Genomic DNA, 18,877 nt, shown 5'->3' with positions numbered 1-18,877 from the left:
TGGCAACAACTTAAGGCTATAAATTGCAAAATATGAGAGACAAAAATATGCATGACAAAGAGAGTGGCAGTGAAGCCAAATGACCTTCAAGTAAATACAATAGGGAAATTAGGAAGATGCAATATTCATATCATCCAATACCTATATACTAATGCATGCGGGGGTGGACCCAGGATGAAATTAAGATCTGAAGTCCTAATGGAACATCTAATGTATTCTTGTCTTGCTGATATGTAATTTCTGAAGAGATGGATTGTATTATTCTTTTATACTAGATTTAATCCTGATCAATAAGAATGAATTCAATGAGCTTGAAATTCAAAGGCTTGTTCAGACATGTATTAATATTAATATTAGATTTCCAGCCCCCCACCCCTATGACCATGGGGATGCTGCAACAGTTGTAAGTGTGAAAAATGGTCATAAGTCACTTTTTTCAGTGCTGCTGTAACTTTAAATGGTCACTTGACTAAATGAACTGTTGTAAGTTGAGGACTATCTGTACATTAACCCCAGGCCTGGGACCAAAGCTAGGTCTTTAGGACTTTTCAGGAGAGAGACTGGATCCTTATCTTGGAGTGGGGGCAACAAGGAAGACACACTTTCTTAGTCCCACAAGATGACAATGTATAATAATGGGGAACATATCTGGCAGGGAGAATTGATTGAAGATATGTCTAGTTTAATGAAAAGAAGGACTAGGGGAGACATGATAGCAGTGTTCCAATATCTCAGGGATTACCACAAAGAAGAGGGAGTCAAACTATTCTCCAAGGCACCTGAGGGTAGAACAAGAAGCAATGGGTGGAAACTAATCAAGGAGAGAAGCAACTTAGAACTGAGGAAAAGTTTCTTGACAGTTAGAACAATTAATCTGTGGAACAGCTTGCCTCCAGAAGTTGTGAATGCCCCAACACTGGAAGTCTTTAAGAAGATGTTGGATAGACATTTGTCTGAAACAGTATAGGGCTTCCTGCTAGGCAGGGGGTTGAACTAGAAGACCTCCAACTCTGCTATTGTATTGTATTGTATTGTATTGTATTGTATTTTAAATCTTAATATAGATTGTTGTTGCAGTTTGATGTTAGGATCTCCTGCTTGAGCAAGGGGCTGGACTAGAAGACATCCAAGGTCCCTTCCAGCTCTATTCTGATTCAATCAACACTAACTCAAAGGCACAAAAGTAGTGAGCACTACCAGAGAAGTGTTACAAGATATTCTCAAGCTATTCTCCAAAGCCCCTGAAGGCAGGACATGGAGCAATGGATGGAAACTAATCAAGGAGAGAAGCAGCCTTGAACTAAGGAGAAATTTCCTGAACAGTTGGAACAATTAATCCGTGGAACAACTTGCCTCCAGAAGTTCTGAATGCTCCAACATTGGAATTTTTTCAGAAGGGATTGGACAACCATTTGTCTGAAACGGTACAGGGTTTCCTGCTTGAGCAGCGGGTTGGACTAGAAGACCTCCAAGGTACCTTCCAACTCTGTCATTCTGGTAAGATGTCATCTTTCTTTCCCTCCCACATCTAAAAGGTGGGATGAACTTGTCAATAAATGTCGAAGACGGCGCCTTAACGAGCCTGCAGCCTTAGACAAACCACCCTCTCACAAAACACTGTAACCCAACCCCTGTGTGATTGCAGAACCACCCGAGACAACCCCGTTCCGCGGAAAAGCAGAACTCAAAGCTTCGCGGGCGGAAGCAGCAGGTCTGGCGGTCATGTGACTCAGCGTCATGTGATTCGAGGGGGGGAGTCAGAGAAGCGATGCGGGAAACGTTGGGAGTTCAGTCTGGGTTCCCATGGCTGAGTCGGGCGGTTCATCCCATCTCCGGAGGGAGTCTCCTCGCTTCTTGCTGCTGTTACCCCCGCTGCTCATCTTCCTCCTGCTCTCCTCATGGGTCCGGGGCGGTCGCTACGACCCCACCTGGGAGTCTCTGGACTCCCGGCCGCTTCCGCCCTGGTTCGATGAAGCCAAGTTTGGGATTTTCATCCACTGGGGTGTTTTTTCCGTGCCAAGCTTCGGCAGCGAGTGGTTTTGGTGAGGTTCCCCTCTGCCAGCTCTGCCCTGCGTTTCTTCTGACCTGCCTTCCCTGTTTTATTACCCGCCTCGTTTACTTGCAACTAGCGGTGTGTGCTGTAGGATTCTTCTCTGCTGTGAAGATCGGCATAAACGAAACGGGCATGAGTTGCTCTGAATCTCGTTGCAGTTCTTCCCCCATGGGGTAACATGTGAGAATCCGGCTCACACCCAAGTATTTGCCCCCTTCTAATCCTGACCCGAAGCACTCTACAGAGTGTCTTGTCTGGAGGTTTGGAAATCATGGGTATTTGCAGAACAGTTTGAAGATTGAGGGAGAGGCCCCCATAGGCGTTGTATTCCCTATCCCCGTTTGAAAATGAAAATCTTGAATAGTAGGATTTTTCCCTCCATCGTTTCCTTTTTCCAGCTAACGCTCTCAGCCGATTTCATTATTCTTGGGCCTTTGGAGAACTCTGTAATTCTTACTTCTCTTATGCAACTTCTGCTTTTATTTCTATGTTTAATTTTGTTTATGTGTACATGTTAGGGAAATGCCTGCCTTTGACATAATTTTGCTGCTTGTATTCACAAGGATAAAAACAAAATTGATTTTGAAGTGTAGTTGGCAACTGTATGACTTGTGGACTTCAATTCCCAAAAAGTCTACAAGTATTAAAGTTGCCAAGTTTGGGAGCCCCTGTTTTAGGATGTGAATAACTCAGTGTGAACCCTGGAAGTGGGTCAAAGACAGAACTGGAAGTCGTCAAGCCAGGAAGTTGAAACTATTATCAAACCAGGCTCTGCTTGCCTGGAAGGATTTTCCTGTCCAAAGGGAACATTTTATAATAAACCCTGCTGTTAATTGTCCTGTCACTTTGCTCTCAAATACACATAGTTTATATCAGCAGTCATGTCCATTTCTTCTGTACTTTATTTCCTAGAGGAATTACGGTCATAGCAGATTGGCTCTACATGGGGAATGAACAATATTCTGATCCAGAATGCAATGGCACACAGTTTGCAATGCATTGATATTTATCCATATGACACCATTTTTGTACAAGATGCCCCGGCCTCTTGTAGATTTCCAAATGCATTTGAAGATGCTGGTTTACCACCTTTAAAATCCTGCATAGCATAGAACCTTCCAATGGTTTCAACAGTAGGATCCAGGAGACATGCCTTTGTTGGAAGACCTATGAAACAGCTTCCCTCTAAGAATGGATAGCCTGATCCTATTGACCTTCTGGAAGGTTGCAAAGACCTGGTTTTCCCCTCAGGCATTGATAGATTGATTATGTGCCATCAACTCAGTATTGTCTCCTAGCAACCACATAGATAATTTTTTCCCATCATAATCTATCCTTAACATGGTGCTTCATGACTTCCAAAGTTATACTTATCGCCACTATAACTGAGTCCATCCTATTTGTTACTAGTCATCTTATTTCTTTCCATGTTTCCCAGCATCTTTCCTCAGTGTTCTTGGGAAAGTTTAGCAAATTGAACCAAATTATACTCTGTTTACCTCAAACTTTAGATTTTTATATGTATCATCTAAAGCTACATTTCCAGAATTCTGTGGGCTATCAGTCTTTGAATTTAATTCATTTAGAGCAGTGGTTCTCAACCTTCCCAATGCCGCGACCCTTTAATACAGTTCCTCATGTTGTGACCCCCAACCATCAAATTAGTGTCTCTGTTCCTAAGACCATCGAAAATATGTGTTTTTTGATGGTCTTAGGCGACCCCTGTGAAAGGGTCGTTCAACCCCCAAAGGGGTCCTGACCCACAGGTTAAGAACCACTGATTTAGAGGATGCATCTTGAGATAATCAGAAAAAATATTTTAAAATATTGGTTCTGCGTGTGCACAAAACCTGCTCATAATAGTACGTTCAAGATATGTGTAAGCATTTGCTTCAGTCTATCTTCGTTAGTCCTCCTGTCATTGTATGCAGATACATGGCGTGTTTTTCCTTGGCAGGTGGTATTGGCAAGCAGAAAAGAAGGAACCTTATGTAACTTTTATGAAGAAAAACTACCCTCCTGGATTCACTTATGAAGATTTCGGCCCTATGTTTACAGCTGAGTTCTTTGATGCCAACCAGTGGGCAAATATTCTGAGTGCTTCAGGTGCCAAATACGTTGTCTTGACTTCAAAACATCATGAAGGTAAGATGGCCATAGTTCTTTTGGATCTCAATTCGCTTGGTTTAGCTATTTTACCAGATGAAAGGCTTGGGTAAGATATCTTCATTATATTCTAAATAAAAAAGATGACTGAAAGTAATGTTATAATGCTAAGCCAGGAGGAGGAGGAGGAAGAGGAGGAGGATGCAATGAAAGAAATCAGGCAGAAGGTAGCAGTAGCCATATCTTAGCTAAATTGAATTGGCTCTGGTTGACATTTGGATACAGAATTACTGGAAAATCTCAAAAGTAAAAAAAAAAAATTATGGGTGCAAGCAATGGCAAGCCATTTCTGTAACCCAACCAAAAAGGATTCCAGTTCAATATCTTTACATCCCTCTACAGAAAAAGTCAAAATGGTTTGGTTTGTGTGATAATCTGTAAAGGATGGAGTTATATGTCATGCTGGGCCTGGAATAAACATATTGTGTGCTTAGTGTGATGTATTAAATATAAGTCACTTCCATCTTACACTTTCTCTTATGATACTGCAGAAAGGGTCAAAATAATATAGGACAAGCGATCCTGTATCTAGTGATAATGTGTATCAGTATTTAAATTTAGATTATCTTGTTGAAGATGCGTTATACAATGCAGTCTCATTGGTGTCATATCAGGAAATAATAATGGCAAAAAAAGTGTGAAACAAAGGTTTCTAGAGCATATACTGTACACATCCAAAATAGTTCATTCCTAACCATTTTATTTCTTGGACCAGGTTTTACTCTGTGGGGGTCGAAGTATTCCTGGGCTTGGAACAGTGTGGATGTGGGACCAAAACGGGACCTTGTGGGAGAGTTAGCTACATCCATTAGAAAGCAGAAAAGCTTACGTTTTGGGCTGTATCATTCATTGTTTGAATGGTTCAACCCTCTCTTCCTTGATGATGCTGCTAGCAAATTCAAGAAACAACAATTTCCAAATGTCAAAACTCTCCCAGAGCTTTATGAGATTGTGAAGCAATATCAGCCAGAGATTCTGTGGTCAGATGGCGATGGGAATGCTCCAGATACTTACTGGAACAGCACTGCCTTCCTAGCATGGCTTTATAATGAGAGGTATGTGTTATTTTCGTATTGAAATAGTGCATTTCACCTCAATATTTAGAAGGAAATTGTGCCCCAATCATAATGTTGTATTATTGATTGCTTTAAGCTGCAGTCCTGGTTCACGTTGCTCCCTTATTTTTAAATAATACTAGGATTAGAGTATTGCTTCTAAAATAATTTAATTGGATTCTATGATCTAAAACATATGAAACATATGAAAAAAATTAAACATTTCACACGTCACTTAGGAATATTTCTTGTGACCATCGAATCACAGCCAGCTTTGGAGAAAGTCTGCCACTATCTTCACAAAGCTGCCACATAATTTAATCTCTGAGTTACCTGCATAGTTTATACTGTTGGTAATGGGTTAGAACAGCTTCCCTGGGGTTTAACACTACTTTTTGGCACCAGTTGTAGCGTTATCTTCCCAGCCATTAAAATCTCTTTGAGGACTTCATACCATTTATTTTGTTGATGGTTTTATTCTAGTTTTATGTGTTGCATTTTATTACTACTGCATTTTTATTTTATTACTACTGTATTTTTATTACTGTTCTTGTAGCTGCTTATCTTAGTTTTATGATGCTTTTTTTCATTATTTATTTGGCATTTTATGTTCTCAATTTGTAGCGTCCAAAGAAAATCAGATACAGGGTGAATTAACAGTTTTATCCATGACTCCTGCCTTTCCTCCACCCTGCTTAAAGTCAGAGATTTAATCCAGAGACTGCCGGGAACTATTGCGTATATACATCATAAGGTTGCAACTCCTGCATTTCGGTTTTCTGCCTTGAACAAACATTGTTCTTTCTATTTGTAAAGATTTGCAGTTCCACTGTGTTATGTTTATATTTACTGTTTTATGTCTGATTTTATATTTAATTGTTTTGTATTTAAAACATTTGCAATATGCTTACAAGTGGGCCTCCCAAAAACCAGGTATCAGACAATCAAGAGAACGGGCACTTCTTCAAAATTGATGGAGAAGCAATGGATTTTGAAACTGGCGTTTCTAAAAATTCTAACCCAAGAATTCATAATTGTTTTGAGAAATTTATGTTTTCTGGAAATGTGTCAGAATGGGAATATATTACTTAGAAGAGAATTTCAGAATACTAAATTGCATGTGTTCTTCTGTGCCCTTTGTTAACATGAATCATACATATGATTATGGATAAATGTACTTAAGAGTATTTTCAGTCTGAAAACTTCATGTATGTGATTAAGTTTGCCTTCATTATTGTGTCCCTTTGAACGTTACTTTTGCTTGAAAAAAGAGAAGGGCCAAGACTAATGGTATCACCACACTGCTCAGCATCTCTCACATAGCCACAGGAGCTGAGGTGCAATAAATTAAAGTCATCTGGCAGGTCACCGATTCCTATCTCTGCTAAATTTGTGCCACAGTCTCACACCACTGTGTTGTACTGTCATTTTGCAAGTTCCACCTCTTAGGGAAAGTGTGCAGCAGCACAACCCATGTAGAAAAAGGAGCATGACTTGCATCACCATGTGATGCTGCTTGTGACATTTTGATCCCTCTCCTTTTCCCCAGAGACATCACTGCTCTGCTCTGCCATATAGCAAGGAGGAAAGAATTAGGCTATAGCAATAACGTCAGCAATAATAAAGCTATGGCAAATCTAGACAGCATACTAAAAAGCAGCGACCTCACCCTGCCAACAAAAGTGCATATAGTCAAGGCTATTGTTTTCCCAGTTGCAATGTATGGCTGTGAAAGTTGGACCATAAGAAAGGCTGAGCGCCAAAGAATGGAGGCCTTTGAACTATGGTGCTGGAGAAGACTCCTGCAAGTCTCTTGGACTGCAAGGCGATCAAACTGGTCAGTTCTAGAGGAGATCAACCCTGATTGCTCTTTAGAAGACCAGATCCTGAAACTCAAATACTTTGGCCACCTAATGAGAAGGAAGGACTCACTGGAGAACAGCCTAATGCTGGGCAAAAGAAGAAGGGGATGACAGAGAATGAGGTGGCTGGATGGAGTCACTGAAGCAATAGGTGTGATCTTAAATGGACTCCAGAGTTTGGTAGAGGACAGGAAGGCCTGGAGGAACATTGTCCATGGGGTCGCGATGGATTGGACATGACTTTGCAACTAACAACAACAGCAACAACAATGTCAGGCATTTATTGTTTTAAAATTCTGAAAATCAGAATGGAAGAAAAATTAATCTGACTTGCATATTCAGGAAACAAATAACATTAAATCTGAAGAGGGACAATTTTAAGATTTTACCTTATTGTTAAAGAAACAATTACAGTGAAATCTTGATTTTCCAGACCTAAGTACAACAGACTTAGCATGCAAATGACATTATGCAAATACCAATTTGGGTCATTTGTGTGATAACATCATCTAAAAATAATGCCGATTATGTCATTTGTATAGTTTGTATAATTTATATCATTTGCAGCATACTAGTTATATTTGACAAGATGGGCAGCATATAAATTCAGGTAGTCCCTGGGTTGAAATTGTTTGATTGTTCAATGTTACAGTGGGGCTGAATGAATAGTACTTATGACTGGTACTTGGAATTCTGGCTGTCATAACATCCCATGGATACATGACTGCAGTTTCGTATATTCCTGCCTGCTTCCCAGAGTCAATGGGGGAGCCAGTAAGGAATCAAAATCACGTGAGGTCTCCGCTTAATGACCTGTGTGGTCCTCAGGTTATGATGGCAATCGGGAATGCCAGAATTCCCATTACTGAGTGGCAGGGCTGCATGATGTTCTGCTTTACAACTGCATTCCTTAGTAATGGAAATTCTGACTCCCGATCGTCTTTGTAACCTGAAGATTACTTGTATGATGGACAGACAGACAGAAACTGATCTGACATTTGGGAATAATGGATCTATTCTTTTAGTTCAATTGAAGTAAGTTTCCCTATATCCTGCCTTTCCTCTCAAGTTTATTTCTTATATTCAGTGAAGAATATAAGTGAAGAAATGTGCCTGCAGGTTTGAGTGGGCACCACATACCAACAATGTGTTTTAATTTTTCAGCCCTGTTCAGAAAACAGTTGTAACAAATGATCGCTGGGGAGCTGGCACAATATGCAAACACGGAGGTTTTTTCACTTGTGCAGATCGATACAGCCCTAAACACCTTTTGTCCCATAAGTGGGAGGATTGTATGACAATTGACAAAAAGTCTTGGGGATACCGAAGGAATGCACAATTAAGTGATTATCTGACTATTGAAGATCTCATACAGGTAAGTCAAGTCAAAATGGTACCTGTACTTGTATGGGGACCACTAGCTCTTATTTTTTCCAAAAACATTAATAGATTATTTCAAAAATGTAACAAATTATATATTTAGTTAGAATAACTAATTAACAGAACACCTTACTGTCCTCATGCATATCCTATACATAGGTCAGGAAGCAATAGTATGGACAGAATACGGTGAGGTAGACTGGCTTTAGCAAAGGAGTGAGACAAAGCTGTATCTTCTCCCCTTATTAATCAAACCTATATGATGAATACATATTAAGGATAGCTGGATTGGAAGAAAATAAATGTCGTTTTAAAATTGGAGGAAGATGTATCACTAATCTTCCCCAAGCTGATGATATTATTCTGATAGGTGAAAACACAGGACCTACAAGCTATAGTAATAAAAATCAAGAGCACAGTGAAAAAATGAGACTAAAATTAAAGATGACAGGTATAGAACGAGCCTCTGCCTTTTAGGATCAATTATCAACTGTTCCAGGACCAGCAGAAATAAGTCACAGATTTGCATTTGGTAGAATAGCAATAGAGGCCTTGGAAAATGCATTCATATGCTAGAGCGTGTTTCTATCTACAGTTATCTACAGTGCAGGCAGTGTTTTTCTCTGTAAGAAATGAAGGTATACTAATGGAAGTGGAAATTGTAATTTAAACAAGTAGGCTAGAAGGAGTATTGGTATTTTCGAATTTCAGTGTTGTAAAAGACTTAAAAATTCTGTGGTTAGCAAAGAGAACAAACAAATGGATCATCAAAAAAATGAACCCAAAGTTTCCACTTGGGGCACAAATCACTAGCCTCCGATTGATAAGAGTAATCCAAGATCTAGTGCTTTGGAGAAGCCTATAATGTTGGGACACAGGATGACTAGCAGTAAGGTGGATGGAATCATTTACAGCAATGGCTTCACCATTGGAAGACCAGAAGGAGTAGGTTGAGGATAGATTATCCTGGATATATAGTGAATAAGAAACAACATTGATTATAAACTAATTTATAAATAATTAAACCTCACAATGTTATCCTAGACGTTGCAAAAAGTACTTAAATGGGAATATTTCCCATCTTTTCACTGCCTTATCATCTTTTCTCCCCAGTTTCACTCCATATTTTATTATTTCTGTTTTGGCTTGTTTCTTTCATTTGTATGAGAAACTTTTATTGATATCACATTACAAAATTTAAGGCAGAATATTATGTGATCGGTTTTCTCAAAATACAAAAAGAAGCAAGAATATATTCAGTCAGTTTTTACAAGCCAATTCCAGATCCATTCAAAACCTGATCTTTTAAACATTACACTGAACCATAAATCATGGAACAAAAATTACAATGTCTTGGTTCATAAAATCAAAGCAAGTAAGCTTAAATTGGCTTAGCTCAATGTATGATCACCTCTGTTTGTTTAAAGTTCTATGATTTAAGACGCTGTACTAGAAATTTATTTTGTGTTCACTCATCAGGTCAATTCCAATAAGAAATAAAGTTCTCTCATCAGAAGCCTTGAGGTTATTTCTTTGAGCAATTTGGCAGTACTAGAAGAAGCTCCTCATAATCCTGAATATGTTATTCTGTAATTTCGTAATTTCAGCCTTGGAAAGAAGCTGTACAAATGCTTAAAATACTAAGTTTTTACCAGTTTACTTTTTTATGAATTCAGTGGATTTTAAACAGATATAGGGATGGGAACTTTGCAGTTGTAATCTGTAAGTAATCTGCTATATGTGTCTCCCTCAAGAACGGGGCTGTCAAACTCGCGGCCCATGGGCCGGATGCATCACGCACTGGCCACGCACACACGTTTAGCGAACGGAAATGTCTTGATATGTCACATGACGACGCTGTGGCATGAGTTTGACACCCCTGCTCTGGAACATAGACCTGTTCTTCAGCCAAATTAGAAAAAGGAAACATCAGGAGGTAAAAGAAACTTGACCTCTTAGGTAATGAACAGAGCTGGTCAGTGCCACACATAGGGCAAAGGACAATGTAACATACAGAACAGGATGTTGATGAGCTCATGAATAAGAAGTTTGTAGTGATTCGTAGAATTGGCAACTCCACTTGAATAGTTGTACTTTGCTTCAACCTACAGCAGTGCACTGGCAGCCTTATAACAGAAATACTGATTTACACTGGAAAAACTCAAACAGATGTTTTGAATTTTAGAATCTTGTATTGATAATTTTCCTAAATTGTTTCAGCAACTTGTAGAGACAGTAGCTTGTGGAGGAAATCTTTTGGTGAATATTGGGCCCACCCATGATGGTCGCATTCCTGTTGTATTTGAAGAGCGTCTGAAGCAAATGGGGACTTGGTTGGCATTGAATGGTGAAGCTATTTTCAGCACTAAACCTTGGAGAGCCCAAAATGATAGCATAACACCAGGAGTCTGGTGAGTTCATGAAATCGGTTATCTGGAACAATATTAAAGTTACTAAGCGGTCTTAAACATGTTTAAACTGAACCAGATTTATTTGTGAGCAACCTGGGCCTTACATTTGCAATCCTTCACAAAGGGTTATGTTGTTAAAATTGTGTTAAGATTGCACCTGAATTTTTATATTTAAATGGCTGCAGAAGAGGGAGGCAACCAAAATATAATAGATGCTCAGCTGCCTATTTTCCTATTATTCACATTTGCTTTGCCTTTGAACATACAAAAAACTTGCTGCTCAACATTTCCTCAGTTGAAAGTGCTCTGGAAACATCAACTTGCAGATAGCAGTTTTTAAAAATTCTGTCAGAAATAAGAATGTGCAGGGCAGTAATGATTAGATAAAAAGCTGAATTTAAAATTAACTGAATTAAAAGGAAACATGCATTTCTTATTTGTTTCGGTGTTAGTTTAATGGTAAAAATGAGAGATTTATACATTTAGATGTTTCCAGTAGGATTGATTATATATGGCTTGGTAGATTATTGGCTACAGACCTCAATTGCTAATGCATACTTGTACATTGTTTGATCTCTAATATGTTTTGAAAGAAGTAGATATAAGGGCTAAATATATGAGGGAGGGACACTATTTATTCTGATCCAAATTAATCACTTCCTGATACTGCTGTTTGCTTCAAGATGCGATTTCAAGATGTGCTTCCTTCCTGATGTAAGATAACAACCCTAGATTGCTATAATGTGTTCCAGAATATGCCCTGGCTCCCATCACCTCCAATCTGCTACTTATTAGGACTTTAGTACATATATTTCAGTCTCCGTGTTATTAGCATTTCTATAAACTACAAGCTATTAAAGAACATTTTTTTCTTCACAAAAACACAATTTTAGAACATTTAATGACCCAAGTATTGGTATTTATTTATTTATTTATTCTTTGCATTTCTAGACCGCCCCCTCTCCCAAAAAGGACTCGGGGCGGTGTACAGTCCACACAACAAATAACAAGTACTAAATACAAATATAAATATAGATATAAATATACATAAAGAGGAGGTTAAAAATTTAAAAGAACTGTACAGAAGAATATAAATATGGTTCTAAAAACCCTAAAATCAGTTAAATTTAAAACCATACCCTTAAAATAACCAGGTAAGAATATGTTTCCAGGGGGTGACAGTTGTAACAATTATAATTATGCCAGGCCAGCTAATCGAAACAGGTGAGTCTTCAATTTTTGTCGGAAGGAGCGGAAGTCTGTGGTGGTTCTAATATCGGGGGGGAGGTCATTCCAGAGGGTTGGGCCCATCACAGAGAAGGCCCTACTCCTTGGCGCCGCCCGCTGGCATTGCCTAGTGGACGGCACCTGGAGAAGCCCCTCCCTGTGAGAGCGGATTGGCCGCAGGGATGTATGTGGGAGGATGCGATCCCGCAAGTAACTAGGTCCTGTGCCATGGAGCGCTTTAAAGATGGTAATCAGGACCTTGAAACGCACCCGAAAAACCACAGGTAGCCAGTGCAGCTCGCGCAGGAGTGGTGTTACATGGGAGTATCTGGAGCTCCCCATGACAACCCGCGCGGCCGCGTTCTGGACTAGCTGCAGTCTCCGGGCGCGTCCCAAGGGAAGCCCCATGTAGAGAGCGTTACAGTAGTCTAGGCGAGACGTCACCAGCGCATGAGTGACCGTGCGTAGGGCATCCCGATACAGAAGGGGGCGCAATTGGCGCACCAGGTGAACCTGGTGGAACGCCCCCCTTGCTACGGCTGCCACATGGTCATCCATTGACAGCCGGGCATCTAGGAGGATGCCCAAATTGCACGCCCGTTCCACAGGGGGCAATTGCTCGCCCCCTATGGCCAGCGATGGGATCAGCTGGCTGAACCGAGGCGCCGGTAGCCACAGCCACTCAGTCTTGGAGGGGTTGAGTTTGAGTCTGTTGTCCCCCATCCAGACCCCGACGGCTTCCAAACACCGGGACATCACTTCAACAGCCTCGTTGGGGTGGCTTGGGGTTGAAATGTACAGCTGAGTATCGTCAGCGTACAGATGGTATTCAACCCCAAAACCACGGATGATCTCGCCCAGCGGCTTCACATATGCATTGAACAGAAGGGGCGAGAGGACCGACCCCTGCGGCACTCCACAAGAGAGTGGCCTCAGGGTCGATCTCTGCCCCCCTGTCAACACATATTGCACCCGGCCGGAGAGGTAGGAGCCGAACCACCGCAAAACGGTGCCTCCGATTCCCATCCCCTCCAGCCGGCGCAGTAGGATACCATGGTCGATGGTATCAAAAGCCGCTGAGAGATCTAATAGGACCAGGATAGAGGAATAACTTCTATCTCTGGCCCTCCAGAGATCATCAACCAACGCGACCAAGGCTGTCTCTGTGCTGTGTCCGGGTCGGAAGCCAGACTGGCGTCGGTCTAGATAGTCGGATTCATCAAGGTGACGTGGAAATTGCTGCACATTCTCAACAACCTTCGCCAGAAAGAGAAGGTTGGAGACTGGACGATAATTAGCTAGCTCCATTGGGTCAAGCGAAGGCCTCTTGAGTAAGGGCCTCACCACCGCCTCTTTCAAGGCAGTTGGTAAGGATCCCTCCCCCAACGAGGCATTCACCAGGCTCAGAAGCCAGCCTCGTGTCACCTCCCAGGATGCCAGTACCAACCAGGAGGGACACGGGTCCAATGAACATGTGGTGGGTCGCAGCCGTCCACGCAGCCTGTCCAAATCCTCGGGGGCAACAGAGTCAAACTCCTCCCAGAGTGGATTCACAAGACTCGCTGTTGACAGCCCGTCCAGACCACTGGAGGGGGCCCATCCGCTTCGGATCTGAGCGACTTTGTTCTGCAGATATTCTCCAAACTCCTCTGCTCTTCCCTGTAAGGGTGCGCCCCGCGTCTCCTGAACCAAGAGGGAGCGGGTCACCCTAAACAGGGCGGCAGGGCGGTTATCCGCAGACGCAATAAGAGCGGCGCAATGTCTTCGTTTGGCCGCTCTCAATGCCACAAGGTAGGTCCGTAAATAGGCTCTTACCTGTGTTCGGTCAGACTCGGAGCGTGAGGACCTCCACCTGCTCTCTAGACGTCTTCTATGGCGCTTCATCACCCTGAGCTCCTCGGTATACCAAGGTGCCCGGGTGAGTCGCTGCCGTAGGAGAGGTCGCAAAGGCGCAACCCGGTCCAAGGCCCCAGCCGTCGCCCTATTCCAGGCGGCTACTAGGTCCTCCGACCGAGCGCGGGTCAGGGCTACAGGTAATGGCCCAAGCTCCGTCTGGAACCTATCTGGTTCCATCAGGTGCTTGGGGCGGTACCAGCTTGGGCAAACTGGCTCCGCCTCCTCGCGGTGGGGGGTAGCGCCAGGGAAGTCTAGCCGGAGACATGAGTGATCTGACCATGACAGGGGAGTAATATCCAAATCCCCTATTCCCAGATCACTCGTCCACTGTTCAGATACAAAGACAAGGTCCAGTGTGTGGCCGCCTTCCTGTGTGGGGCCCTGAATTAGTTGGGTCAGGCCCATGGCTGTCATGGAAGCCATGAACTCCCGAGCTACCTCGAATGCTGCTCCCGTCAACGGCAGGTTGAAGTCCCCTATAACTAAAAGTTTGGGGATCTCCACCGCTGTCTCCGAGATCAGCTCGAGGAGCCCGGGCAGGGCTGCTGACGTATAGCGAGGAGCCAAGTATACAATCAGCAAACCCCACTGCCTCCCTGGGCCCCATTTCACACCAAGTGACTCACACCCGGATATCTGAGGAACAGTGAACTCCCTCAGCTCTAGACCATCCCGTATAACTACCGCCACCCCTCCACCCTTACCCAGGGCCCGAGGCTGATGGAATTCATGGAAACCTGGTGGGCACATTTCCACGAGGGGTAAACCACCCTCGTGACCCAACCAGGTCTCTGTTATTCCTGCAAGGTCCAGCTCCCCCTCAGAGATCAACTCATTAATGAGGGGGGCCTTATTGGTCACGGACCTTGCATTGCAAAGCATCAGCCGCAGGCCCTGTCTCTGTAGTTCCCGACCACCTAGGTTGCGGGGGTTGGTACAAACGACCGGGCGTAGCCAGCAGCCACGGTCTCCCAACCGACCTTGTGATCTTCTCTTGTCCTCGCATCCCCCCCTCCCCACGACCGTTGCAATAAAACAACCCTCTACTGGAATAGCTTGTTCCCTCACCCCCCCGACTCCGCTCACTTCCCTCCTGGACTCACCTGTTCGTCTGGCACTGGCTTCCCTCCTGGCCTGGTTATCCCCCCTCCCCTTCCCAGAACCCCCTAAAAACAATATAAAACATTTAGCTAAAAAGCCCCTCAGCTTCCTCTTCTTCCACCTCTCGGGGTTCACAAACCCGTCATCAAGGCTGGCCCTTGAGAGAGCCAAGGGCCATACCTGCGAGAGAGGGGCCTCCCGCAGGTGGAGCAGGTCTGACCTTGGATAAATTGATAAGTTGTAATAGTCCCAATAGGGTAGGGGTGCAGATGATGCAAAGTTAGTAGTTAAAAGAGTCTCAATGGAATGGAGGGTGGAAAGTTAATAGTTAAAAGAGTCTCAATGGAATGGAGGGTGGAAAGTTAATAGTTAAAGAGTCTCAATGGAGGGTGGGGGATATTCCAGTGTCCAGATGGTACTTGGTACTTGGAGGCGGGGGGGGGGGAGGGCAGGAAATGATTAAATATCCCAGGTGGTAGGGGAAGGCAAAGGCGACAAAAATGGTGAAGGGTAGATGAAAGTTCAGCTCAGCTGTTTCCAGATGGATACGCCCCCCCCCCCCCCGATGGATGGGTAGACGATTAGATTATTTGTTGGTGGAAATAATCATCACAAAACTCAATCTTCATTTTATTCTCTCTTCATACATCAGCTGTTCCCATTTGGGATAACAAGCAGGGGGGAGGTCTGCTGTTTTTTGCACCTAGATTTTCCTTTTCCCAAAAAAACTAAGCATAATACTTAATGTTAAAATATCTATTATAGTTTTATTACTGTTACTTCTCAGAGGTCTTGGAAAGATGGTTATTCTGAAAGACTGAACATATATAATAGAATAAAATATCCCCATCAGGTACACATTCAAACCAAAAGAAAACATTCTGTATGCCATATTCCTTAAGTGGCCAACTTCTGGAACTCTGACACTGGGTGAACCAAAAGCTATTCTTGGGAAAACAAAGGTAAGTGATTCTGATTTTAGCTGAAGACATCAGAAAATGCCCATAGGCAGCCTCCTTGCAAACTATAGATTCTTCATATTGATCCACTTACTCTTCCAATGAATAGGGGTTATTAAGCCTATCTTTTGGAAAGTTTTGTGAGGATGGACTGTTAAGCAATAGCACTTAGACTTATATACCACTTTATAGTGCTTTAGAGCCCTCTCTAAGCTGCTTTAGAGTCAGCCTATTGCCCCCAACAATTTAGGTTCTCATTTTACCCACCTGGGAAGGATGGAAAGCTAATAATAATAATAATAATAATAATAATAATAATAATAATAATAATAATAATAATAATAATAATAATAATAATAATAATAATAATAATAATAATAATAATAATAATAATAATTTTATTTGATTAGCCGCAACCCTCTCCCGAAGGACTCGGGGCGGCGTACAATCAAAACAAATAAAATACAGATAGAGACAACATACATACATAAGAAACAAAGACATATACATGTGCATGGAGGAGGTAGACTAATAAGTGAAGACAATTAAAAAACACAATTTAAAATCCCATTAAATAAAATTACCGAATTAAAAAACCCGTCAGGAGCGTTATGCAATTATGGTTGAGCCAGGCCAGCTATTTGGAATAGGTGGGTCTTGAGCTTTATACGGAAGGAGCGGAGGTCAGTGGTGGTCCTAATATCCGGAGGGAGGTCATTCCACAGGGCTGGGCCCGCCACAGAGAAGGCTCTGCTCCTAGGCGCCGCCCCTCGGCACTGTCTGGTGGACGGCACCTGGAGAAGTCCCTCTCTGTGCGAGCGGATGGGTCGCAGGGATGTATGGGGCAGAATACGATCCCGCAGGTAACTAGGTCCTGAGCCATGGAGCGCTTTAAAGATCGTAATCAAGACCTTGAAACGCACACGATAGACCACAGGAAGCCAGTGCAGCTCGCGCAGGAGAGGTGTCACATGGGAGTACCTAGTACTCCCCATAATCACCCGCGCGGCCGCATTCTGGACCAACTGCAGTCTCCGAGTGCATTTCAAGGGAAGCCCCATGTAGAGAGCGTTGCAGTAGTCCAGGCGAGACGTCACCAGCGCATGGGTGACTGTGCGTAGGGCGTCCTGGTCCAATAGGGGGCGCAATTGGCGCACCAGGCGAACCTGGTGGAACGCCCCCCTTGCCACGGCTGTCACATGGTCATCCATGGACAGCCTGGCATCCAGGAGGACGCCCAAATTGCGCGCCTGCTCCACGGGGGCGAGTTGAATGCCCCCAATGGCCAGAGATGGAATTAACTGGTTGAACCGGGGGGCCGGAACCCATAGCCACTCCGTCTTGGAAGGGTTGAGCTTGAGTCAGTTGTCATCCATCCAGACCCGTACGGCTTCCACACACCGGGACATCATTTCGACGGCCTCGTTGGGGTGGTTTGGGGTGGAAATGTACAGCTGAGTATCATCAGCGTACAGATGATATCCCACCCCGAAACCACGGATGATCTCGCCCAGCGGCTTCATGTATGTGTTGAACAGGAGTGGCGAGAGGACCGACCCCTGTGGCACCCCACAAGTAAGGGGGCTTAGGGTCGACCTCTGCTCCCCTGCCAACACACGTTGCGTCCGGCCAGAAAGGTAGGAGCCGAACCACCGCAAAACGGTGCCCCGGACCCCCAGCCCCTCCAGTCGGTGCAACAGGATACCATGGTCGATGGTATCAAAAGCCGCCGAGAGGTCTAATAGGACCAGGATAGAGGAACAACCCCTATCTCTGGCCCTCCAGAGATCATCAACCAACGCGACCAAGGCCGTCTCTGTGCTGTGCCCGGGGCGAAAGCCGGACTGGCGCGGGTCTAGATAATCATTCTCCTCCAGATGTCGTGGGAACTGAGAAGCCACCACACTCTCTACAACCTTCGCCAGAAAGGGAAGGTTGGAGACAGGACGATAATTGGCCAGCTCCGTAGGGTCCAGGGAAGGCTTCTTGAGCAAGGGTCTCACCACCGCCTCTTTCAAGGCGGCCGGAAGAGACCCCTCACCCAACGAAGCGTTCACTAGGCCCAGGAGCCAGTCGCGTGTGACCTCCCAGGATGCCAGTACAAGCCAGGAGGGACACGGGTCCAGTAAACATGTGGTAGGTCGCAGTCGTCCACGCAATCTGTCCAAATCCTCGATGACAACCAAGTCAAACTACTCCCAGAAAGGTTTCTCAAGACTCGCCACGGACGTCTCGACTGGGCCACTGAAGGGGACCCAATCCTTCCGGATTTGAGCGACTTTATCCTGCAGATATTTCCCAAATTCCTCTGCCCTACCCTGTAAAGGGGCCTCCCGCGGCCTCTGAAACAAGAGGGAGTGGGACACCCGAAACAGGGCGGCAGGGCGGTTCTCTGCGGATGCAATGAGAGCGGCGCAATATTGGCGTTTGGCCGTTCTCAATGCCACTAGGCGTCAACTTTGAGCCTGGTGGGATTTGAACTGCCAAATTGCAGGCAGCCGATAGTCAGTAGAAGTGGCCTGTAGTACAGCACTCTAACCACTGCACCTCCAAGGCTCTAAGATTATTTTTACTGCTGCTTAGGTGGAACTTTGGTGAAATAGTTAGCACTAGAATACAGAACATGCTATGTCAGACTGGGCTATGTAAGTACCACAACTAACTCTGATCTTTCAGTAAATCAAAAACATCTGATAATTGATGCAACTGTTCATCTTTATCACCATGTCCTACTCCACCTTCAAATTTCCTTTCAGGAATCTAAATG

The 18,877-nt window shown here is 43.8% G+C and overlaps 1 protein-coding gene across 1 annotated transcript in view; it reads left to right on the top strand.

The window, feature by feature from the left end:
• The first annotated feature begins 1,754 nt into the window (after positions 1-1,754).
• Positions 1,755-18,877, top strand: part of FUCA2 (alpha-L-fucosidase 2) — a 20,498-nt gene continuing 3,375 nt past the window's right edge. The window contains exons 1-6 of the mRNA XM_081940606.1: positions 1,755-2,042; positions 4,011-4,198; positions 4,935-5,274; positions 8,301-8,511; positions 10,737-10,927; positions 16,005-16,113. Of these exons, the coding sequence (XP_081796732.1) occupies positions 1,804-2,042; positions 4,011-4,198; positions 4,935-5,274; positions 8,301-8,511; positions 10,737-10,927; positions 16,005-16,113 (1,278 nt within the window). The 5' untranslated portion in view covers positions 1,755-1,803. The remainder of the gene's footprint in view (positions 2,043-4,010; positions 4,199-4,934; positions 5,275-8,300; positions 8,512-10,736; positions 10,928-16,004; positions 16,114-18,877) is intronic.

Source organism: Natrix helvetica (genome assembly GCF_964273705.1).
Source record: "Natrix helvetica genome assembly, chromosome: 2".
Taxonomy (NCBI): domain Eukaryota; kingdom Metazoa; phylum Chordata; class Lepidosauria; order Squamata; family Natricidae; genus Natrix; species Natrix helvetica.
Note: the sequence above shows the minus strand (reverse complement) of the source record. Positions and strands in the feature narration are given on the sequence as shown.